Source organism: Dromiciops gliroides, chromosome 1, assembly GCF_019393635.1.
Source record: "Dromiciops gliroides isolate mDroGli1 chromosome 1, mDroGli1.pri, whole genome shotgun sequence".
In the NCBI taxonomy this organism is placed as follows: Eukaryota; Metazoa; Chordata; class Mammalia; order Microbiotheria; family Microbiotheriidae; genus Dromiciops; species Dromiciops gliroides.
In genome coordinates this window covers 699486645-699512233 of record NC_057861.1, presented here as the reverse complement: position 1 = coordinate 699512233, position 25589 = coordinate 699486645, and the positions used below count along the sequence as shown (strand labels likewise).

Sequence of the window (25589 nt, the reverse complement as noted above, 5' to 3'; positions counted from 1 at the left end):
CAAACTCTCCATATGGACTGGCAAGCAAATCTGTCCAAGGGACGTGGCCGATTCTCTTGTCTTGATAGCTCCCCGAGTCTGAGATGTGATGGCTCCTAAATACCCCAGCAAGGGGCTACAACCCTCCAATAGGCTACAACTCCATCAACACAGCTGCTGGAGTGCCATGGATGAGACCAGCTAGGCTACTAAGAAGTATTGCATGGGGGAAAAAGCCTTCCTGGAAGGGCCCAGAAAGATTGCACACCCAAGCCTCGTTTACCTAGAACGGACTTCAGAGATCGCCTATCCCAGAGGTTCTTAACCTGGGGCCCGTGGACCATAGATTTCATGGGGATTTGTGAATCTGGATGAAAAAAAAAATCACATTTTTCTTTTCACTAGACTTTGGCTTCCCCTGGCAAGCCTATGGTTTTGTTTTTTTGTTTTGTTTGGGGGTTTTTTGGTGAGGCAATTGGGGTTAAGTGACTTGCCCAGGGTCACACAGCTAGTAAGTGTTAAGTGTCTGAGACCGGATTTGAACTCAGGTCCTCCTGAATCCAGGGCTGGTGCTTTATCCACTGCGCCACCTAGCTGCCCTAAGCCTACGGTTTTTATTCTATCCCCTTAAAAACATTATTCTAGGCTTTACTATAGAGCCAAAGGGTCTAGGACACAAAAAGGTTAAGAAGCCCCAATCCAGTCTGACTTTCTGATTTTGTTGATAAGAAAGCTAAAAGTCCAGAGAAGTCACCGGGTTTGCCAAGGTCACAAAGTCAGCGGAGGAGCCAAGCCCAGAAGCCAGGTACTCCATCTAATAGGTTATGTCATCTCCTCATCTGCACTAGATAGGACTTTACCCAAGGGGATGCCCATGGCTGAGCCCTTGGGAAAAACCACTCCCGGCATCCAAGGCAGGAAAACAAGGATGCTTTTCAAAAGGTTTCTAGAAGGGTCCTCACTGCCTAGGTGCTGAGGCTTCCCCAGGCTGTTTAGAGCCACCCCAACCTCTGTCTCCACCCCAAACTTCTTCCCACTATGGCCTTTTCTGAGCTGGGTGAGTGACTAAGCTCAGTGTCTGCCCTCGGCTTCCATGGGATGGAGAAGTTCCCCAGAAAGTGGGAGGGCTCTGGAAACTGGGCCCTATTCAGAGCTGGAGGAGATGTGAAGACTGAGCAACCGCAGTGATCCTGGAGTTTCTAGGACTGATTCTACACCTGCTTCTCCTCAAATACTGGGCCCTACCCTGCCATGCTCAGGCAGCCTTAGGGACTCTGGCAGGGCGGCCTGCCTCTCCCAGTTCCTAGGCTGTAAAGGAGGTTGAGGAGGAAGGAGACTGAAGGAAACCTGGTAGGCCCCCCCAGGACGGGGGTCTGACCTCAAAGTTGGCATTCTCTAGAGGAGGGTGCATCATGCTCAGGTTAAAATACTGCCACCCGTTCACCCCTCTCCTTTCTCAGTATCTCCTTGTGACTTACAACAGCCCTATCATACTACCCAGCGCATGTGGGTGAGCCCTCCCTGTTTCTGGAGGCCAGATGTGGAAACTGGCAGGGAAGAAGCCTTATGTTTATTGGGGGTCTGAACTGGGCCAGGTCCCAAAAAGAACATAGCCACACGTCTCTCCCCTCTGGGAGTTGATAATCTGAGGCAGACTGGTACTGGCGTCACACGTAGAAAACTCGGGCATGGTGGGGCATACGAATACACACACACAGGCTCCGGTCACTTTCTAAGGTTACTCTCACGTAGTGTTTTTCTTTTCCTTTTTGGGGGGTTACATTTGTTCAGCTTGAAGCTGTTCCCTTACGGGAAGGGCACAGGCAGCCAGAGGCCTACCCTGGGAAAGCCGGCTGTGGGGAGGGGATGTGGGAGGGGGAGGGGACTGGACATTTGGGACCAGGCTGCTAGAAAACAACTTTCCTAGGGCACTTTATGTTCCCTTCCCAACTGCTAACCAAAGTCTTCTGTGACTCAGGCCTCTCTTTTCCTAATGAGCAAATGAGGCTTCCTCACTGAGACCTCACAGAGTCCTTTCCTCAAAGAGATGGAATAGTATTGTACAAATGAAATTCGATTGGGGAGACCTCGGTTTGACTTCTGTGTGTTTTATTACGACTCGTGTTAGCCTGAATCGGGTCATCTCTCAGCCTCAGGTTTCTTATCGACAAACAAAAAGCTCTCCCAGGTCCTTTCAGCCCTAAGGCCACCCTCCTGCTCCCCTACCTTCTAGATGGCTCTCCAAGGTGGCACCACCCTCCCAGCTTCTCAGGCTCACAAGCTGGGAGTCGTCCTGGGCTCCTCACCATTTCGCATACGCCATATTGTCACTGTCAAAGGCTGATTCTACCTTTGCAGCATTTCCTTCTCTTCCCTGCCACTGCTAGCCTCTAATGCAGGCCCTCAGCACTCTACCCCTGGATTAGTGCAATAGCCTGCTTGTGGCGGGGGCAGGGTCTTCCCACCTCAAGGGTCTCCTGGACTCCAATCCATCCTCTATTCAGCCACCAGAGGGATTTTCCTAAAGCCCAGGTCCCAGCAGGATGTCACCACCCTGACTCACGTCTCTCCTCCCTCCGGTCCACTCTCCACTTAGCTATCAAAGAGATCTTCAGAGAGCACAAGGCTAACCATGTCATTTCCCTACTTACTATATTCCAGTGGCTCCCAATTGCCTGCAGGATCACATGCAAAACCCTCTGTTTGGCTTTTAAAGACCTTTGCAACCTGCCCCTTTGAGCCTTTGCAGTCTTTCTACGTCTCGCTCCCTTCCACATGCCGTATGGTCCCGGGACTCTGGCCCCTTGGCCGCTCCTGGCACAAGATATTCCATTTTCTGACACCATGAATTTTGACTGGCTGCCTCCTCTCTCCTCACTTCCTCCTCCCAGCTTTCTTCAAGTTTCAGCTAAAATCTCATCATCTGAGAGAAGCCTTTGCTGACCTCCATTAATGCTCCCCTAATGCCTTCCCTCTGTGGGCTGTCTCCAGTTCATCCTGTACACAGCTCGTTTACACGTAGTTGTTTGCATGCATCACCCACCCATGTTCACATGCTGACATCCTTGAGAGCGAGCACTGTCTTCTGCCTTTCTTTGTATCCCCAGCGCTTAACAGCACGTGGCACACAGTGGGCGTTTCAAAGATGCTTACTGACCTGACAACAGGAGTAGCATCCTGAAGCTAGGGAAACAGCAGGAAAGAGTACCAGACCAGCTCTGCTATAACACCTGTGTATCCTCGGCTAAGGTACTTCCTACTCTCTGGGCCTCAGTTTCCCCTCCATAAAATAAGAGATAACCTCAAAGGTGATTTGCAGCCCTAAATCCTATGAAGATCAGACCCAGCTGCAGAGGTCAGTGGTAAGGGTGAGAACGAGACCAAGCACTATTTAGGCAGGTTTGTTAGATTAAAAACAAGAGGCATGAAGGGAAGGAAGGATGTATGAGCAGGTGGTCCATTGTGTGGGCAGGCTGGCTTAGTGATGGCAGCAGTGTGAGTAGGCTTTGTGTTCTGAAAAGTTCAAAGTTCAGTTCTTCAGGCTACCCAGGGTGAGCTGTGACTGAGGAAGAATGTCACCCCTGTCACAGGCATTTCTTGATTTTTAAAGAATATTTCTGTGTGCTGCATGGCTACAACACCAGGACCAGCCACCCCATTGACCTTTCCCCGCTTTTAACCTCACATCCAGGGTGGTTGTTCCTGTCCCCCTCTTGCCTGTAGGACTTATCTCTGGCCTCAGCTGGATACCACCCACATTTCTAAAGGATTTGAATAGACCAGACCGAATAAACCTTTCAATAATTAGCACCCTAGCCCCTACCATTCCTCATGGAATTTGGAAACTTTCTCCCCTACCATATGTGGTCTTCTTCTGGGATGTCCGCTGATCTGTTGAGATTATGGATGACAGGGGCACATCTACCCAGCCGTGGACTTTTGGAATTATGGGCAAAAACATTCAAGGGAAAAAACCTTCTTCTGCTGTTAGGGTGAGGGAGATGGTGGAGGGATGGGAAGACTCCAATAAGCAGCATCTGGGAGAAAATTTTTCAGCCATGATAAAGAATTACCTTGTATCAGGAATAAGTGAGCGCAAAAATAAGGAATCAAATCTTCTTTAGTTCTCACAACTGTCAATACTACTGTGCCTTCCTAGAGCAAAGAGTAGCTCACTGATGCTTTCTTCCAACCCAGCTGCTTAAGGAAAAAAGGAACTAATCACCTTCTTTGCCGTGTTTCTGTCCTATAAGAGACTGCAAGGACACAATCTCATTTTCCTGGGAGGCTCCTTTTTTAGTCTAAGTCAGCTCCCAGAAGGAACTACAGAACTTATTCCTCTGTGTGCAGACAAATCTCACAGCCTGCACTTCTGTAACTCAAAACTGCCCGATGGTCACACAACTAACACACTTTAAGGCAGCCTCATGTGAGGCCAGGTCTCCAGGAGCACAGGGGACCCCAGAAACAGCATGTTCTGCCCTCTCTCTCCTGCAAGGCTTCAAACAGAATTGGCAGAGAAGGGTCCTCAAACAAGGGTCATCCTTGAAGACAGTCAGTCTGCAGACAAACAAGTATGTCGAGGCGGGGAGAATGCGCAGCAGTTTGACACGATTACCCCCAATGAACTAGGGATAAGTTATGAAGGCCATAACTCCTCCTTCCCCCATTCTGTAGGTAGATATCACAGGGAAGCAGATTTAGTATCTATGTAAGAAAAGACCTCCCCAGCAATTAGAGTTAAATCAATATTAGAGCTAACCCAAAGTAGACCATGCTGTCTTGAGAGATCACAGGCTCAGAGACATAAAGCTGACAGGGACTTTAGAGGTCATTTAATCTAATCCCCTCATTCTATGTATGAAGAAAGTAAGGACCAGAGATGAGAGGGAGTGGCAGATCAGAATTGGAACTCAGGTCTTATGACTCAAAGTTCAGCACTTTTTTCCCTTTCATGGAAATGCTCAAGCAATAACTAGATCAACGTGTGTGTGTGTGTGTGTGTGTGTGTGTGTGTGTGTGTCTCTATTTAGGTGCAAATGGTTCCTTTCAGCACTAAGATTCTGTGACCCCCCAACAACTCTACCTACTAGCCTGAGCTGGTACCCACAGCGTCCCCTCCACAGCAGTATACTCTTCTTCAGTTTGCTGCAGAATAGGCTCCTGAGCAATAACATCGAGGGGTTTTGAGAATCACAATCTACGGCTCTCCAGATGTAACAAAACAGAAAATGGAAGTGCCCTTGGGAATTGAACCAACCACTATCCCTGGTCTAGCACAGAACAGGCTCAGGAGGAAGTTAGGGTCTCTTTCCCTTACCACCCCCTCCCTCCAGCCCCACATATTTATTTATTCTGGGGGGTGAACACGGGACCACCTCTCCACGTCCATCAATCCCTACCCCCACTCTGTGTTAGGCTCAGCAGATGTGGGTGGGGAAGCCACAAAGCCAGCCCCACCCCTTGCTCCCTTTGTGTCCACATCTCCTGAAAGAGTCAGCATCAGGCCTCCAGTCTTATGACTACTAAGTCCCAGGGTTGGAAATAATGTGTGATCTTAGATTCTCATTTAACAAGAGGCTCTCCAGACTCACCAAGTTCTACCAACTTCCCTCCCCTCAGCTGCCTGAACTGTGTAAGGCTGTGCTAAGAATAGAATGCTTTAAATACCTGTCTCTAGTTACTTTTCCCAACAGGAGAGACTGCTATAAGTACACCCCTACTCCTCAAAGGACCCAATTGATTTTGCCTCTCAAAGGGCTGGCATTGGTTATCGACTCCCTGTCACACACGCACAGGCATACGCCTGACCTCGGCTGGCACTGACAGCCATTTAATCTCTGAGTGATCTCTGCTGATTCTAAGGAGAAAGCAACAGTCTCTCACTCTGTGGCTCAGGGGGCTGGCCCATGAGAATTCAGAGGGAATGAAATTCTTCCTTCAGAGCCAAGACTTTCAACCCAGGTGTCCCAATTCAAGGACCAGGGCTTTCCTCCTAATGCACACCAACAATCCCTGCTCTCAAGGAGTCTGCAATCTGCCACTTAATTAGTGTCACTGTATGACTGCCAAAAAGTCCCTCAACCACCTGAGCCTTACTTTTCTCCTTTGCAAAATGGGGGTCTAATAATACTTGCATTATCTGCTTCACAGGTTGTGATAAGGAAAACACTTTGTAAAGCTTAAAAGCATTAGATAAATGGCTCTTTGTATTTTCACTGCCCAGCACAGGGCAGGCATTTAATAAATATTGGATGAATTGAATATTCTAAAGCTTTGGGGACTTGGGGGAAGGGTGGAGAAAAGGAGACAACATTTTGTGAACTCCTACTTGGGGACCCAAATTGTAAAATTATCCCACTATTTTCCACCCAATTAGCAAGCTGCCCCCCCCATCAGAGCCAACACACTGATTTGAGAATGACATGCAGTACGGGATTATATTCTTAACCTCCCTGCTCTCTGCCCTCTGGCTACTCACTGCTCTCCAGTCTCTTCTCCCTCCACTTCATCCCTACTTTGCCCCCCATGCATTGGTAAATGGCAAAAGGAATTAAAAATGAATCTTTGTTCTTCAAGCAATTTGTGAAGAGCTCTGATAAAAGGCGGAGGACACTGGGAAAGTCGGGCAGAAATGGTATGTGTTGGTTAAAGGAGGCTTGGAAGAGTCCCTGTGGAATTCAGGGAGACTGTGTATTCTTTGGTCTCATCCCCCTATTAATCAAAAGTCATGGCAATTTCTTTATTTCTGCAATGCCTTATCCTCTTCAGAGAGCTTTTACAACCATATCTCATCCGATTCTCAGCATCTCTGTAAGATGATTATCAATTTGTCTAAAAGCATTTGTTAAGGTGCTAGGCAATGTGCTCAGCATCAGAGATGAGGAAAGTGAGGCTCACAGAAGCTTCACACTGTGCCCAAAGTCACCAAATGGGGCTAAGTCTCCATTCTCCAAACCTCCAGGCCAGGTTTCCTGACTCCTGGTAGAGGACTCTTTCCTTGTGTGGGAGATACAGCTATGGCCACGTTACTAAGAATCCTGGACCAGGAAGCAGGTAAACTGCTCCTTTCCCCAGCACTTCCCAGTCATGGGAGCTCTAGTGTATCACTCTGACCTCCTCGGGTCCCAGGACTGTCGTCAGCAAAGCTACAATCATACAACTTGTCTTCCCCAAACCCCTTCCCCTGTCCACATATGGCTGCCTTTAGTCAGCCTCCATAACCCCTTTCACATGCCCACGGGACCTCCCCTACCCCCTTTAGACACAACCCCCAACACTGCCTGCTTAAGGAAGAATCTGCCCAGGCTTGGAGCTCAGCGTCAGTCAACTCTCAGTACTTTTCCTGAGCAGTTCAGTTCGCCGGCACTGCCGGCCCCCACTGCCTTCAACGCTGGCACAGCTGTTTTTTCCAGACATGCTCACACACTCCACAGAGAGAAGAGAGGTCTTAGAAGACAGAGACAGAAGCCATTGTTATTCCTTTTGGCAAAGGTGCGGAGACAGTGCATTCAGAGCCGAGAGTAAACAGATCTAAGTGACATCAGTGCAACAACAGCACCCTTAGCCAGCCATCTGTTCCTATCCTGCCAAGCCCATGAACGGTCCCTTCCCCTCATCAGAACCTGCATGCATAAAACAAAGAGTCTTTCAGAGCTCCCATAATCCTTATATTAAATACTGTAGTAATAGTGGTTTAATTTGAACAGAAAGACAAACATGCAACCTGAAAGGAAAGTAAATTCAACCTCAGGCTATTCCCATAACTGCTCTACTGGGCAAACACTTTACCAAGAAAGTGAGGCCTTAGCGCACTTAACCCTTTGGGGGTCCCAAGAAATCTCTGCCTCTTTTTGGTTCTTGTTAGTTATTCCTATGTCCCAAATATGATTTTCAAGAGCTCCTCCAGCTTCCCTAATGGGAGGTGCCAATCTCAGAGTTGGACAGGAATTCAGAAACTACCTAGGTCAACCTACACCTGAATGGCCATCTCCTGCTCCAGCATTCCATCTGCAACAGGTGAAGGTCATCTAGCCTCTCCATGGAAGACCTCCACTGATGGAAGGGAGGGGGGGGGGGGATTCCCTACTGCCAGGGGCAGTCCACGGCACTTTTGAGTACCTCTAGTTGTTAGGAAGTCTTTCCTTTGTCTAACAAAAAATCTGCTTCGATGTAATGTCAACTCATTTTTTTTAGTTGTATTTTTTGAGATGACAAGAAATATATCTAATGTGTCAATGTGACATCCCTTCAAGTAACTGAAGACAACTCTTGTGTCCCTCTTAAAGTCTTCTCTTCTGAAAATTAAACATTCCCAGTTCTTTCAACCAATCCTGGTTAACACTCGGTGGTCCTGTCCTGCCTAATTCCCACTTTTGGTTGTCTCTTCATCCCACTTCCCAGCACCCCCTCTCCCACTTTACACACCAGGCAAAAGAACATCACCAGAGCAATGGAAGCTTGGACACACCACCACTGGAGGGCACTTACTTATTAAAGAGGTTCAATCCAATCCTGTAATGGCGCTTCCGGATGACATCATTACTGAAGGCTGGCGAGTCCCAGCTGTTGCGAGTCTCCTTGTGGTAGGTCTGCTTGCTCAAAGTTTGCTCCCGCAAGCTGTCCCGGGAGGAGGACTCTGAGCTGCAGTTTATTGTGTCATTAGAATTGGAGGTACTATTTATACTGTCATTGTCACCATCAGAATAATCCGACTCTGACTTACTCTGTCTGTTGGCAGTACCATTGATGGCCAAATGACTATCGATGGGCCGGGGCCGATGCCGAGGTTCTGGCTCCTCCCGGGGGATGATCTTGGCGGGGATCCCATGGGGCACGTGCTTGGGGCTCCCTTGCTGGTTGCTAAGGCTTCGGTCATAGGCATTTTGCCTCTTTAGTGAGCCCCGTTCAGAGCGATCACTGAGGTCTACGGAGCTATCGCTTGGGGGTTCTATGGTGAGCAGAGGCAAATGGTCCATCCGTAGCCTCTGCTCCTGGCGTTCCAGGGAAGGGGTGCTCCGGCAACTGGTATCCGTGTCCATCTTATCATCCTTGTGAGTCATTGACCAGTACTCCTGAGAAGAGTTCATAGACCGCAGCCTCAAGTCCGACTCAGTGCTGGACGGTCTGTCCACAGACTGGGAAAGAGGAAGGGGTGGGGAGAGCTCCTCCTCATCAATGTACAGGGTGACATCACTGTAGGAGGCAGTCATCTCGTCCAGCTTCCGATGGTCGACGCCGTGGAGGGCAGGTTTGAGCTCCCTAGCACAGCTATCCCGCTCCAGGTCTCGGCTCCTGATAGGCTCAGGGGTAGGAACCTCGTCAGCGTGCAGGCTGCGGCAATTCAAGGCATCATCAATTGACTCGGCAAGGGACTTGACTTGCCTGGAAAAGGCATCTTCCAGCTCTGTGATGGCATCAGCAAAGTCGCTGGAGGCGGCCGGAGACTTCATTGTTGCTGGTTCCACGATGTCACCACACTCGGATTGGACCAGAGACCCAAGTTTGGTGCCATCGTTAGTCACAGAGACCTGCTTCCCTTCAAAGTAGGAGCTATGGACTTTCTCTGGCCCTTCAAAAGAAAACTGCATTCTCATATTGGACAGCACAATGCGTCGGGACATACGGTTTTCTGACATAGAACTCCGCAGTCGCTCAAAGTTCTTGTTCATTTGGTATTGGCGGAATGCTGTCTGGATGGTTCGGGCTGCATGACGGGTTATGAGGCGGCCCCCATATTTCCGTTCTAGCATTTCCACCTAGGTGGGAAAAGGAAAAGTCACAATGAGAAAAACCTGGACATCAGTGAAGCATTGTACACATTTCAAACACCTGAAGACATTCATTGCAATTGTTTCTCACACTACTAAGATGCAAGGAAGACAGATGAAAAAACTGAGGCAAAACACTGACAGCTGACTAGTTTTCTTTATATTTTATAACATAATTGTCTGAAAGATGGTGAGTAATCTGGTTATAAGGCAACTTTCAAGATGTTTGTTGCATTTATAAGACAAAGAAATGCCTGATGCCCCCTCTGGAAGCCAGCCTTTCTCCCTCCCTCTCTCCCTTCCTCCATTCCTTCCTTCCTTCCCTCTCTCCCCTCCTTCCTTTCTCCCTCCCTCCCTTCCTTCTATTTTTAAAATGTAGACACTTATCTAATCCAACAAGTATTTATTAAGTGCTTACTATGCTTTCTTTGTGATAGGCGCTAATGATAAAAAGACAAAATGAAAACCAGTTCCTGCCCTCAAAGAAGTTACATTCTATAGTTACCTTTCTGATAACTTTCAGATTACTCATCAGTAATCTTTTGGGAAAGGTTTGATGATTTTTATACATGCCTGAAAGGGATGTATTAAATGACCTCTTGTGATCCTCCTAACCTAAGAACTCTCTTTTATGAATCAAAACCTAAGGTTTCATGATAAGCATTAATACACCCCCAAAAATGAGCACGAACTCTCTTTATTCTACTGGCATCAAAATTTAAAAAACCCTCAAACACAGCACAATTCTACCAGTCAGAGCCTGCTCCTCAGGCATAAAGAAAAACCAAGAAAAAGAATGTGTTCTCTTCCCTCAAACCTGATTGCTCATTTTGGCCTTACCGGCCAAGAGACAGTCTGTGTGGGTGATTGTGGCTGGGCTGGCTCTGTGGGGAGACAGACGGAACTTATGTACTCAGAAAGAAAGCACAGTGTCTTTAGCAGAAGGAAGAGCTGTGCTCCAGCTTGTTTTCTTAGCCTGGGATCCAGACATGGGCCGAGTGATAACTAATAGGTACCTATGGGACCCAATGTCACATGTCTGGAGTCATGTTGATCAACAGAAAAATAGTTGAGGGAAAGGCTATGTGCCTAACTGAAAAAAACAAAACAAAACCCTGGTTTGCCAGGATTTCATTTCTTCCCTAAGTGGTAGCCCCCCTCTCCTTTTCCTCTCTCAGCTCCCAAACCAATCAGAGCCTGGCTTTCCCTTTGGTTCATGAAAATCTAAAGCCCCAGCCCTGCCATGAGGGAGAATGTACTCCTGACCTTGGGGCTTGATGCTCAGGCATTTTAAAGTGAGAGCAAATATTACGTTCTCCGGCCCAGGTTCCTCATCTCCCTTCCCTTGCTGCCTTGAACACTTCCAAGAACTTCTACACATATCATAGATCAGCCAAGCTTCTTAAAACCTAAGTGGGCTACAGGCCAGGGGAACTGAATAGCTAACTAGCATTACTGGATGAATACAAATGGTGATTACCCCAGGACCATCCCAATGGCTGGGTGAATTGGGCATTTGGCACTCACACATCCTCATAGGGTCTATACTGTATACAGTGTTCAAAGGTTTATAAAGTAACGGGCAGTGATGGTTTCTCTAACACCAGCTAGTTAGGAAAGCTCTCTCTACCTCCTAGGTGCTTGGACAACTATTAACAGCCCAGGAGACAGGAAGAAAATGGGACAATTAATATAGCCTTTGCCTTGGGGGGGGGGGTTGTGGGGGATGGGAGGACTTGCTCCTGTCCAGGATCCCTGCTACCCATTGATGCCCTACTAAGGCCTACAGCATTCCTTTATCTAGAGGTAGCAGGGTTCTTGTGAAGTACCCACAGGCTGTACCTATGGAACTAACTTTCGTTAACCAGACTTGGGTGGCCTCATATCCCTGCTTTCTGTTGAGAAAATGGAATCTTTTTTCACATTTGGAAATGAACTCTTCACATATCCCCTTCAGACTCCATTATGTGGATGGGGCTAGGTTAAAGACACTGGAAATAGGAACTCATCCACCAGCCCCAGATTCCTGGCTACATCAGCAACATAACTAACACTCAATTAGACTTGTTGGCTTGATATTCAAGGCCCTTCTACCGTTCCCCTTTACACAGTCTTTGATCCTGCAAATTCTGTATTTTCCCTGCCTGTGTCCCTCTGCCTGGAATACTCTTTTCCCCTTCTCAACTCCCTCAGCTCCTGTGAGATACCTACCCATACCTGAGACCCAGTTCAGGGATGTGGCCTCCAGAAACCTATAGTTGAAAACAATCTCCTTTCTTTGAATTCTCATAGTACTTAGTTTATACTTCTGTTTAACCAGCTGCCTTATATTATGGTTCTTAGTCTGCATAGTCAGTCTGTGATGGGCATGACATCTTGCTTGACTCATCTTTGTATATCTTCTAGTATATCTGCTCAGGGCTGGATATAGGGTTCTGAATTGAAGGAACGGCTGGGGGACGAAAGCAAGATGGGCTGATGTGCTCAGTTAGATAACTATGCTAATGCAGTGAGTGTCAGTGAAGTCTAACAAGAGCTGGGAAATGGGGGGGGGGGAGAAGAGAGAGCAAAATCTATTGAATGACCATAAATGATGCCCCTAACCTCAGCCAATGGTCCCCTCATAAACAGTCACAGGGGAACAGGACAATAAAATAGAGATGTTTCAGTGCAAAGCCTCAGGCACACATCCTGCTGATTGGGAGGAGAGGGTCAGAAGCATTGTCCAAGTACAAAGGGCGGGCACCACATTACATAATTTTTTTTTAAAGTAAAAAAAATGAAGACTTCATCCATGAGGCTGATCCACAGCAGAGGGAGGGAGCTAATGAGGAAGAAGGCTGGTGAAGAGTTAGGTATTTGCCAAGGCTGGCATAAAGAGAAGAGCAGATAGAAAAAAAATTATAATCAAAATCAAATGACTCTTCATAGAACAGCTTTGGCCTCAGAATCAGCCAGGGTGGTTCTGTTTTTGCTCTCACCCTGAGGTTATTGAACAACATCCAAAGAGATGACTTCACTTCCACATTTATAAGCAGAAAGTTTCTATTTTTTGGATTGTGAGCAAAACTCTCTAAAAAACCCACACAGCACACAAACTGGCCCCTAAGGCTGTGCTTTCTAAAGCTTTCTTTCTTTCTTTTCTTTCTTTCTCTCTTCTCTCTCCCCCTCCTCTTCTTTCTTCTGTTCTTTTTCTTCTTCTGTGTTTTCTCTCTCTCTCTCCCCCTCCTCTTCTTTCTTCTGTTCTTTTTCTTCTTCTCTGTTTTGTGTTTTCTCTCTCTCTCTCTCTCTCTCTCTCTCTCTCTCTCTCTCTCTCTCTCTCTCTCTCTCTCTCTCTCTCTCTCTCTCTCCCCTCCCCTCCCCTCCCCCCCCTTCTCCCTCCCTCCCTCTCCCATTTCTACCTCAAAGGCCTCTCCTCCCTTGCTAACACTGCTTCTTTCCCCAGCAATCAAGGGCTACCTTGTCTTAACACAAGAAATTCACATTCAATGCAACAAGTCTCAGGGCTCTATTGCTTATTTCAGGTCCTGTGTCCCCTGCAAATAGAAGCGGTGTTCTTTTTCTCCAATCGTCCTTCTTAGGACACGACTTCATTCCTGTCTCTACCACAGTCTAGAAGACTTCTCACACTGGAAGCTGCTTTCATCACTGTGGCCATCTCACCCCGGAAGACCCCTAGAGATTCCTCTTTTGATTGGTGAGTTTCTGCCCAGAATCTCCATTTGAGAAAGCGCCCAAGTCACCCATGCTCATTACCTTCTCCTCGACTCCCAGCTACCTTAGTTTTCAGCTTCCCTCAATGAGCTGTCTTCCCCCATTAGAATATAAGCTCCTTGAGGGTAGGGATTTTTTTTTGCTTGTATTTGTATTCCCAGATCCTAGGACAGTGTCTGACATATAGTAAGTACTTAATAAATGTTTGCTCTCTCTCCCCCAACTACCCACCTACTTACCTACCCATCTATGAACCCCATCCAGTACATGTTACCTATTCCAAGGAAAGAGCTGCGGTGCTTTATGGTTTGATCACTTCATTGGTTCTGCAATGTCATGCATTACACAGACTCATCTAAGGTCTGCTTTTAATAGCGTAGAAATATTTTTACCGACTAGGCCTAATTTGGGGGGTCTAATCTGACTGGGGTACTTAATCTGCGACTGTTGACTTGCTGGTTATCTGACTTCGTTAATTTAACGTGGGCCGTTTATAGAGTTCCACCACACTGCTCCACTCCCAAATTGATAAGCAAAAGATTAAGAAGCCTCTTAACTAAATAATCAAAGCAGAGTTTATTTATGAGATACTATTTCAAATTAGGAATACAGGGAAATAAAATGTACTACCTGACTCCTTTCCTGCGGTCTCTTTCCACTGTGTCTCTTTCCCACCTGCTGGCTTCAAACTTTTTTAATACAATAAGGGCCTCAGCCGCAAGAGGCCTTAGGGCACTCAGGTCCTTTATTCTAACTCCGAGCCCCTTTCACTTTGTAAATCCCCTTGCTTCTAACTTTCCTCTCCTTACTGCCACCACTGAACCCCTGTGTTTCTCTCTCACCGACCTTCTGTCTGTCTGCTCCATCAGTCTGCCCTCTGCCGCCCCTCTAATCTTGTCCGCCGGCCTTTCCTCCTTGCTCCTAGTCCTGTGCTACTGTTCGTCTTGTACCCCATCTCCTCTTGTCAGCCAGCCTCCAGTCCTCTTGTCAGCCCCCGTACCTTGTCAGAACCCCCGAGTCTAACCCCCAGGTCTATATATACCTTTTCTTCTCTCCACTCAAATCTCGGGGCTTCTTACACCCCCACACCAAGCTAATCCACTAGCCAGGGCTGCGGCTGGTGGTGGTGGGGGTGCTCCAGCTTCACGTGCTTCAGCACAGGCTACACCAGAGCCCAGCATCTCTCAGATACCTCCACTCAGGTCGGAGGGAGCTGGGGGCCTTTTTTTTTCCCCCAACTGTCTGGCCTGGTGTCTTGTACAGTCCACGGGGCTTTTGGGCTCAGCTGAAGAGGAGGAGGAGGGGAAGAGACCCTGAGGGCCTAAGGCTTTCTAATCTCAGCCTAAAGGTAGGGTCCCCAAATCAAAATAAACTTCCACAATAGCAACTCAAACCTCGTCCCCTTTTGGGGCAAAATCAAACCCAAATCCACTCTACAGGGTCCCATGATAGGTCCTTCACTCTACTGATGGTCTGGCCATCAACAACAGCAACGCCACCATTAATAACCCATATGTCCCTGGAGGTCAAGCACCGCCACTCTTATTCAACTTTCCAGCATTCACAATGCGTGGCACTCGATTTTTGCACAAAGGACATACTCAGTCAATGTTTACTGAAAGTATGGGAGCCAAGCCCCTCTCCCAGTCTTGGGGAAAACAACCAGGATTCTGTGTAGCAGAGAGTCAGGGCTTAGTAGCATGCACCACTTACCTCACTCTCTACGTTCATACACCCATGCAACCCTTCTCTGTGGCTTTTAATGCTAGAAGGAGATGACAGAAAGAAACCAAACCAAGGGCTCTGGTGGGACCTGGGCTGCTGGTTGTTAGCTTATCAATGGATGCTCTTCCATCTTGATAAATCCTACTGTTGTGTCCTGTTATAGCCTAATACTGCCCAGGAGTAGAGTATGGACAAGTTGGCCTCATGTTGGTTTTTGTTAATGAGAGCTAATGAACCATCAGTGTAATTAAAAAAAAAAAAAGGACCTGTGAAAATCAGAAATCACAGGCCTCTCCAGCTTCTAACAAGGTCGATGGGTGACTCCCTCTTTCTAGAGAGGTAAATAGTGGGCTAAGGGCCCAATACATGTAGTAAGGTGTATGGAAAGAGCTATGGACTTACAGGGTTCAAATTCTGGCTCCAACATTGACTATGTCACCACAGGCAAATCAATAACCTTTCTGAGCCTCAGTTTCCTTAGATATGAAATGGTAAAAATCCTTGCACCCCCTACTTCCTGTGTTTTTTTTGGCAAGGAAAGTGCTTTGTAATCCTGAAAGTGATATAGAAATGTGTTTTTCTTATGTAAACCTTTTTGAAGTTATATTTTCTAGTGGGTCCCCCACACCCCTGATTCCATACCTGTATTTTTGAATATAAGATAGGACATCCTTTTATTAGTTTAACATTTTGTCCATTAACCTTCAAGGGTGATTCATGGATTATCATTGACAAATAATTCACCACCCAGTGGCCAGTCTAGTAGGGGCAAGCCTGTCTGTTGTTGGGCTGGGCTTCAGACAACAGACACAGCCTAATGCCGGGACCCATTGTTCAAAACTTTTCCAACATGGGAAGAATTCCCCATAGCTTATTCTCTGCTAGCTTCCAAGAAACTGGCCAAGGTCATCTCCACTCCAAGATACAACTCTAACCAAAGGAAGCATCTGGCTTAGCCAAGGTCTAAAACTGCCAGAGAGTTTTCTCCTAACAACTGAGAAGGCCTTTATTAGGGTAACAAGTAATAATAAAATCAAATATCAGACTAGTGTCTTAAATTTTTTTTAAAGTGTTTTCACATACATCATCTTAATCTGGTTCTGGGAAGCAGAGAGAGCAGGAATTATTTTCTCTTTTGAGTCTCAGAGAAGTTAAATAACTTGTTTAAGGTCACACAGCTATCAAATAGCCAATCTGGGACCAGAACCCAGGTCTCTTGACTCCTAACCTGATGTTCCTTCTGCTCTGTTACTTATCACACACTTTTCCGTGGCAGGTCACTTCACTACCCTGCCACTATTTTCTTATTTGTAAAGTAGTGGAGTGAGAGTAGATCACAGTCCATTGGCCTTGTTCCTCTCTAAATCTAAGCTCCTATCATCTGTGTTTACCCTTTCATGATTTCCCAGGCTTTGATCAAAGGCCTTCTCATACCATCTTTTCATACTGAATAGTTCCATTAAAAAAAAAAAGTCACGTCACATGGCAGCCCTGTGCCAAAACCCGACTCATTTTGGGTAATCTTTTCCTACCTTTCCTTTATCTCTTTTACATCTGGCCCCAGGGGTGCCATCTACAATCACTCCAGATATGGACACCCCAGAGAGGATGATGTGTCTGTGTTTCATTTCTAACCCTCTTCCTATAACAGTGCCCAACACAGCACTGACCTTTTTTGGATAAAGCTTCAAATTGGGCCAAGGTCTTGGAGGCGCTGCAGGGCTCAGCAGCAAGGAGATCAGCGGACAAAACTCCTGGCCGACTCTAGCCCTTGGCTAAGCTAAGCTCTTCTTTTGGTGGGAGAAATCCCCATCTAGGGGGCAGGAAAATAATATAATGGCACAGAAGCTTGAGAACCACACTCGGCAGAAGTCGGACTCTGGCTTGGTGATCCATGCATACAGTCCACCATGAGTCATTTCCACCAACACAGTGCAAATGGTCCAGATATCTCTTGGGCAAGTTTGGGTTTAACTCTGAAAATTAAAAGTACACACTGGGGCACAGCTAGGTGGTGCAGTGGATAAAGCACCAGCCCTGGATTCAGGAGGACCTGAGTTCAAATCCAGCCTCAGACACTTGCCACTTACTAGCTGTGGGACCCTGTGCAAGTCACTTAACCCTCACTGCCCTGCAAACTGCCCCCCCCCAAAAAAATTACATGTTGGCAGTGATGACATATGGAGGTTATGTTTCAGTTGTTTTAAAGAAAGCATGAGATGTAGGGTTAATATATTAATATAACTTGGATATTTACTATATTTTAGGGCAGGCTGCTTCAGGATAAATAAAATAAACGTAAGACCTCTTCCCTGCTCCTCCAGTTACTTTTTTTTTAATTAAATTTTTTTTGGGGGGGAGGGCAGGGCAATGAGGGTTAAGTGACTTACCCAGGGTCACACAGCTAGTAAGTATCAAGTGTCTGAGGGTGGATTTGAACTCAGGTCCTCCTGAATCCAGGGCTGGTGTTCTATCCACTGTGCTACCTAGCTGCCCTCCAGTTACTTTTCAGATGTCACACTCATGGGTATGGGCCATTGAATAAAATGTACTTTTCTGATGTGTTGATTGGTTTTTCCTGATTTTTCTCCACTTCTTAATCTTTTTCTTTATTTAAAAAAAAATTTCTTTGTTATAAGACACAGTGGCTCTCTGCGAAAGAGGACAGGGAAAGGTATATGGGGAAATTTAAGAGAAATGAAAATAAGGGCAACTAGATGGTACAGTGGATAAAGCACTGGCCCTGGATTCAGGAGGACCTGAGTTCAAATCTGACCTCAGACACTTGACACTTACTAGCTGTGTGACCCTGAGCAAGTCACTTAATCCTAAATGCCCCACCAAAAAAAAAAAAAACCCAAAAAAACCAAGAGAGATGAAAATAAAATGGATCAATAAAAATTTATTTTTTAAAAATGGGAAAAAACTCAATAAATTCCATTGGCTCCCTATCACCTCCGAGATCAATTATGCAGTCCTCTGTTTGGCGTTCAGAGCCCTTCAGCACCTGCTCCAACTGCACCCTGCCCTTTCCAGTCTTCTTACATCTTATATCCACCCCTGCCCTCCCCACCAAACACACATACTCTGCAATCCAATGACACTGATCTCTTTGCTCTTCCTCACAACAAGACATTTCCTCTAACTCCCACCAATCTCTCTGCACATCCCACCTTGCCTAGCATGCTCCCCCTCTCCTCTGCCTCCTGACCTCTCTGGCTTTCTTCAAGTCCCCTTAGAACCCCACTTCTGTAGGAAGCCTTTCCCCATTCCCTCTTCATTATAGGGCCTCCCATTTATCCCATCTGGAGCTTGTTTGCTGATGGGTATTTGCAAGGTCAGAGAAGGCCTTTGACCTTTCTTTGTATCTTTATGCGCCCTGCTCGGCGCATGAAGCCTATTTATGAAGTGACCCACCGGTGCTGCAATTTGTATGCACTGATATATGTATATTTTGTCTCATCCAGTAAGATGTAAGGTCATTTAAGGCAAGGAGAATGTAGAGAAAAAGAGCAAAGCCTGTAGACTAACCTTTCAGTCCCCACTAATGATGCTGCTTCCTGTGAAGGGGAATGACCACATTAAGGCTCTCATGGGACCTCACAAAACTAAAGTCCTATTACTGCGGGTCCTCAAGACTAGTCTCCTCTGGGAATTCGAGGACTCTTTTCAATGATTTGTTAACATCCCCTCCCATGAGCACACACGCATTGTATCATCTGGCCCCCACACCCCACCGGAGCCCAGAGAAGCCAGCAGCCTCGCTGAAGGTCACATTGCCCTCGATGTTGGAGCTAGCCCTACAACAGAGGCCTCTCCTCAGACTCCCAGAGCAGCTCTCTCCAAGACATCGCTGTGTGTTTGTCCTCTGTTGAGGAAGGCAGGAGCTGTCTCTCAGGAATTCCACGGCCAAGGTGCGGTAAGCAGACGGCCAAAATAACCAGCTGCCCCTGCCCAGCTCTGTCTGCCCAATCAGCTCCTCCACGGGCCTTCCTCTCAACACACGGGCCCCTTCCATACCAAAGATTTCCTCTCTTAGTTTCTCCACCTTATCTTGTATATACCTCAAGTACATGGTTGTTTGCATGTTGCCTCCCTGGACTGTTTTAAATTTTCTTTGTACTTCAGTGCTTGGTACACAGCAGGCACTTAACAAGTGCTTGTTTAGATTGACCAGGCCTCCACCTGTTCTTGGGATTGCAGATCTATAGCTGAGGTCATAAAGTCCAATCTCTTTACTTTATAGATGAGGCCCAAGTGATTTGTATAAGGTCACATACGTGCTAATCATCTGAGTAAGGATTTGAACCCAGCTCTTCCAACTCCAGGGTGAGTATACTTTCCCTTGCACCATGCTACCTCTGTGGGAGGTATTTTTATTTGCCAATAAGGAGTCAGGAGAAGGAGGGACTCTGTGCCTTCTCAATTCCAATGAAAAAAATCTGTTAAGTGTCCACAGAGTGGACGCGGCTGAACAAGGTGCCAGGAGTACAGGGACAAAAATGAAGCAGATTCAGGGGGCGGCTAGGTGGCGCAGTGGATAAAGCACCAGCCTTGGATTCAGGAGTACCTGAGTTCAAATCCAGCCTCAGACACTTGACTTACTAGCTGTGTGACCCTGGGCAAGTCACTTAACCCCCATTGCCCAGCAAAAAAAAAAAAAAATGAAGCAGATTCTGACCTCAAGGACTTTCTATTCTATTGGGGATGTGCCACATGCACAGAAAGAAGTACCAAGGAAGGAATACTCTCAGTGGTTTCTTTTTTCTCATCGCCATCAGTCCCGCCTCCACCCAGGAGTTGCAGTGGACCTGGAGTCAGGAAGGCCTGCGCTCAAACCCAGCCTCAGACACCTGCTGGCTGTGTGACGATGGGCACATTCACCTCCATCTGCCTCCATTTCCTCATCTGTAAAATGGGGATAATAATGGCACCTGTCTCCCCGGGTTGTTGTGAGGACTGAACGAGGTCGTATCTATAAAGCATTTAGCACTGTGATCGGCACTTAAACACCTGTTCCCTTCCTCACCCCTCTAATGCCCCTCCTGGGCTGGGACTCTTCCTTTTTCCACACTCCCCCTGCAGAAGTAACCTCTGGCTCTCTCCCCAGGGGCTGCCCCCCGGGACCTGAGCCCATCAGGAAACAAGACTCGCCCTAGGGTCTCTCTGTGCAGGTGCCACTTATGCTTAAGAGTGTGGAACTGAGTCAAAGACCTCTGGGGCAAGGCTTCCCCAAGGAAAAAGAAAGGGGCCTTGACACTAAGCCCGGGGGCTGCTGCATTCAAGGAGGCCGATTTCCCAGCAGAGAACAAAGTTGTAAATGAGAGAAGATATAATAAGCATCCTCGTCTCCCCTGGCTGTGAATAGTTTTCCTTTTTTGAAAGGCCTGTGCTATTTATGCTGTCGATTGACCTACCTGGATCCTAGTACCATCTAGCACACCGCTCTTTCTTTTTCTGTTCCCTCCTTTACATCTGAGCCGGGCCGAGGCCCTTTTCACAGACCTCACCTTCCAGTTATTCAGGGCTTGCATCAAGACAGCCCCCCACCCCCCACATCTCTGTACCCCTTGTCCTGACCACCTCACAGCGGGAGAAGAAGCATCACACTGCCAAACCCTACAAGGGAGATTTTTTCTGGCTAGGCTGACCACCAGGTCCCTGCCCCAACCCCATCCCACTTGTATCTTCTTCTTTTACTTAAAAGAAGTTAAACATTTTATGGAATAAATACCAGGGGCCAAACTCCAATAAGAAGCAGGAAGCATCGTATCTGAAATGATTCTTTAGCACAGTGTTTGGCACATAGTAAGCACTGAATATTTGTTGACCAGCAGTGTATGTGTGTGTGTATATGCATGTATGTGTATATGTATATGTACATATGCCACATCCTCCATGAACCAATATTTGGGCTATATACATATGTGAGTATACACATATACACACACCTATATGCCACATTCTCCATGAACCTATATTTTAACTATATGTGTGTGTACACACACACACACACACACACACACGTGCCACATTCTCCATGAACCTACATTTTAACTTCTCTCTGAGTCAGGCCATGGGACAAAAGAATCAAAGACCTGAATCCTCTCTCCCTCTTTTTGTCATCCACTCTGCCAGCCCTGAACCAAGTGAGCTCCAGCTGACAGACAGTTCTTTCTCCTTCTCCAGAAGTCCGGCTCTCCCTCCCCAGACCCTGGGCTGCCCGTGCAGCCACATTTTGATTTCTCCTGCTCGCTTCCACACAATTGGTGACTACAATGTCCACGTACCTGTTTGTCCTGTAGGTCTGAGGAGAGCTCATAGCTTTCAGAAAGAGACCTGGACCGCTTGATGGCCTCCTCTTCCGCCTGCTTACGGAGGATGGAGGTGGAATGCTGGAGCTTGGGTCTCCTGGAGCGTTGGGGCTGCCCAGGGGAGACCGAGTACAGCCCATATGCAGAGTGGTCGTAGTGGTCAGGGCTCAGAGTGGAGCTGTGCGTTATCGGACCTTGATGGTAGTTTGAGGGGCTGTCCAAAGAGGTGCCGGTCTCGCTCCCTGGGGCTTCTCCCTCAACGCTGGACATGAAAGAGAAAGAAAAGACATTTCCAGTGAGTGAGCAGAAGATCCCAGAGACCTCAGCTCCCTTCACCTGTAGCCTGGCCCAGAGCAATGCAAGTAGTAGGTAGGAGCTGATAATCATCTCATCCTTTCTAAGAAGGCCAGAAACCAGTCCTTTGCCTTATTTTGTTCCTATCCAGTCCTAGAGGAAACAAAGAAACTTGTTTTTTCTCCAAGTAAAACAATATTCAAACCAACCCTCTTCCTTCATGCTGAACTCTTAAACATTATGGCACCCTGCAAGTGAGATGATGGGGACTCATGTATGGACTTCACTTAGCCCAAGCCCATGGACTTAAGAACCTTTTTTTTCTTACACTGAGCTGCACTGCAGGTTTCTTTTTAGCTTGATTAAGAGAAAGAAGTGAGATTTCCTTCACTGGGTTTACATAATAAGTTTTGGTAGCACCTCCAGTAGGCTCTTGTGTTGTCCCTTTTCCCCTCCCAAACATCTCAAAATCTCCCTCCTTCGGGCTTTCCTCTTGGATGATGGGTAATTTTCAAGACCATATGGGAAAGTATCATTGTGAAAAATGATTCTGTCATAAATGCTTCTATGTCCCTTGCCAACCATGAACTGTGATTGCTGGGCCACCATTCCCAAGGTTGGCAATGGTGGAAATGATATTTTCCCATTTTTGAGTCAGTTGCTCTCTTCACCAGTTTTTCAATTCCAATGCAAACTTAGGGTACTGGGGGTGGGGAGTGCCTGGACCAGAAGATACATGTCAGATTAGAGGAAACACTATTCTCACCGTGTTTCCACTTGCAGCTAACACAAGAGGCAGGCAGGAAATGGTCTGCCCTTTGAGTCACACTTGGCCAGGAATAAGAAAACTCAGCAGCAAATCTCAGAACACACACACACACACACACACACACACACACACACACACTCATTCCTGTGTTGTAGTTTAAAAATAGTCACAACAAGCCTTCCGCTCCCATCAACCCTCCTAGGAAAAGCAATATGGCCCCTCGCCACCAATTTTGACACATCTCCCTACTTTGCTGCTTAGTGATGCTCCTGTTGACGAATACCCTTCCTTCCCCTGATCTAGCACAGGGCAAAGGTACCCCTTCCTCCAACAGAAGCGCCTGCTGTTAGCCACCAAAAGAATATTCCCACTCCATGACTATCGGGGTTGTTGAGAGCCAGAGTATAAGAATGGCTAAATACTTTTCCTTATGGGAAGATTATTGTTATGTTTGCTTGTCTTTCTGGGTAGACTTACAGGAGCTGAGATTTAGAAAAAGAAGGGAAATCAGAGGTCATCTAGTATATAATTCCCTCAATTTCACAGCTGATGAAACTAAGACCTTCAGAGCTGAAGTGACTTATCCAAAGGGAATAGGCTTTCCTATTCCTCTATATCTTTCAGCAATCACGGAAAGCTAAATCACTTTCTTTCTTCTTTGCTCCCAATTGTCTCTATTCATCCTGAAGAAGTGCTCCCAAGCTGGAAATGTTTCAGTGAGTGGCCACATGGGTTTTTCCAGGCAGGAGTCTGACAGGAAAGAAAACCATTTCCCCTTCAGAGATCCAGCTGGGTCTACACTTAAAAAGACTCTAAAATAGCTGCAGCATCCTGAATTTGTGAGACAGAGCCATGGAGAAGCAACATCTCTTCTCTCTGGCTTCCCAAAGAAGTCAAAGTTTCCCCCCAGACATTCCTCTGCTCCTCTTTTTCCCTGATCCTGAGTGTCTCTGCCATCTATGGTCAGTGGCTTAAATCTCATTCCAAAGTAGAAATCAGAGTCGATATTGCACTTGGTTCAGGACTTTATATGATATCCATCAGAAACTCTGACAGGTACAGTGAAAAAGGGCTAGAAGCAGACCCAGAGGGCCTGGGTTCAAATCCCTATCTGAACTAGAGCAAAATACTTTGCCTCAGGCCCGCCATATCCTCATTCCTAACATGGCCAGGTTTGACTAGATGACTTCTAGGGTGTCTTCCAAAAGATGCCTATGGATGCCTTCTCAGGCAGTTTTTAAATGCATAAAATAAAATGAACAGAATTTTGTTTTTGGCAAAGATTAGTGAAAAAAAGATAGATAGTCACAAATCCTGACTATCCATGGTACAATGGGAAATTCACATGGCTCTGGAGTCAGAGGAGCTGGGTTCAAATCCTGTCTCTGAGGCTTACTACCTGTTGGACCTTGGTTAAATCATTTAAACTCCCTAGACCTCAATTTCTTTATCTGTAAAATGAGAGGATTGGATCAGCTGGCCTTTGATGTTCCTTTTAGTCTGAGATCTATGATCCTAAGATCTAGAATTGCCAATCAACTGTTGTTTTGTCATAGAAATAAGGATGCTCTTATTGAGTGCTATAGAAAGTTTAAAAGTTTTTATTTGTGTAATTGTGAAAATGACTTGCCCAAAGTCCCCTAGGGCATCCCTCCCAGCCTATATATCCAACCCTCTATATTATTTTCAAAGGAAATCTGAAGGGACCTTTGGCTGTTTCCAAGTGGTCAGATATTGGACGTTTCCTCTGAAAGTCCCAGATAGCTAGATATAAAGCTATGCCCCTACTCCTGGCAGCCCACCTTGTTCAAACACAGCAGTTCTCATAATATTGAGCTAATGCACACCCTCCCAAATATTTCTCTTTTCCTCTTTGTTATAAGGAATAATTCTCTTGGTGGGGGAAGAGGATGAATATATTGGGAAATAGATCAATAATTTTTTTGAAAGAGAAAATGCTACCTCTTTCTGCTCTCAATCTATACCTGTATTGCCAGTCTTCTCTTGGTTCCTGACATCATGCACCTGACCTCTGAAGGAAGAGGGAAGTAATTATGATCACAAGATGCCTCTTCTTCCTCCTCCACAGTAGTAAAAGAATAAAATTTTAAAGTAAATATCAGCACCCTGCATGTTAAAGTTTGTTGGTCTTCCCCGGATCTCACTCCCCCAGTCACTGATTAGGAAAGCTAATAGCTTCTGAGATTCATACACATGGAACTCCGGTGCCCCAAATCATATTTTTTTCTATTCCTTCTTAATGACAGATAGGTAAATAGTAAAGTGGGGAGATTTATTTTTTCAGAAAGGGAGGAAGCCAATCTTTGGAGGAGGTAGCTTTCTGAGCTACTAAGAATGAGCCACGTTTTCTGCGTATTCAAAATGCCCAAAGGATCAGATACAACCCATAAACTTCACCATCATCAAGATAAAGATATAAAAATGCCTTTTTTCCCCCTTCCACAAACACCCCTTGGCTGCTCTTTTACTGCTTCTCTTCTTCTTTCCACTGATTTCACAAGGAATAGCAATCACATAATACACTGTACTGGCCAAGCCATGAAGAATCACAATATTTGATAATAATAAAAATGTATAATAATCAAAGATGGAAGGTCCTCTAGAGATTATACAGTCAAACCCCCTCACTCTAGAGAAAGCCGAGACCAACATTTGAAATGCTAACCAACCAGAGGATGTCTGGAGGTAGCCCCGTAGCAGAATACGGAGGTGTCTGGAGTGGACTTTACACGAAGGGCAATTCAAAGAACTGAGGACGTTTAGCGTGGAGAGGGAAAGACTGAAGGGTGTGTGTGTGTGTGTGTGTGTGTGTGTGTGTGTGTGTGTGTGTGTGATGTGTGCATGTATCTCTGTGTGTGTACACAACCGTAATAAGAACATTGTCTTCAAATATAGGAAAGAATAAGTAGATATTCTGTTGCTCCAGAGTGTGAAAATAAGACCAAATGGGTGGGAGTTATTGGGCGTTTGATTTTTGGCTCAATGTTAAAAAACAAGCAAACA

The 25589-nt window shown here is 46.4% G+C and overlaps 1 protein-coding gene across 9 annotated transcripts in view; it reads right to left on the bottom strand.

Moving 5' to 3' along the window:
- The window catches only part of IQSEC1 (IQ motif and Sec7 domain ArfGEF 1), an 801393-nt gene that overhangs the window by 52947 nt on the left and 722857 nt on the right, over positions 1-25589 (bottom strand). For all 9 annotated transcript variants that reach the window (XM_043980833.1, XM_043980814.1, XM_043980849.1 and 6 more), the window contains 2 exons: positions 21479-21764; positions 8470-9737 (listed from right to left, as the gene is read on the bottom strand). In XM_043980833.1, the coding sequence (XP_043836768.1) occupies positions 8470-9737; positions 21479-21764 (1554 nt within the window). The remainder of the gene's footprint in view (positions 1-8469; positions 9738-21478; positions 21765-25589) is intronic.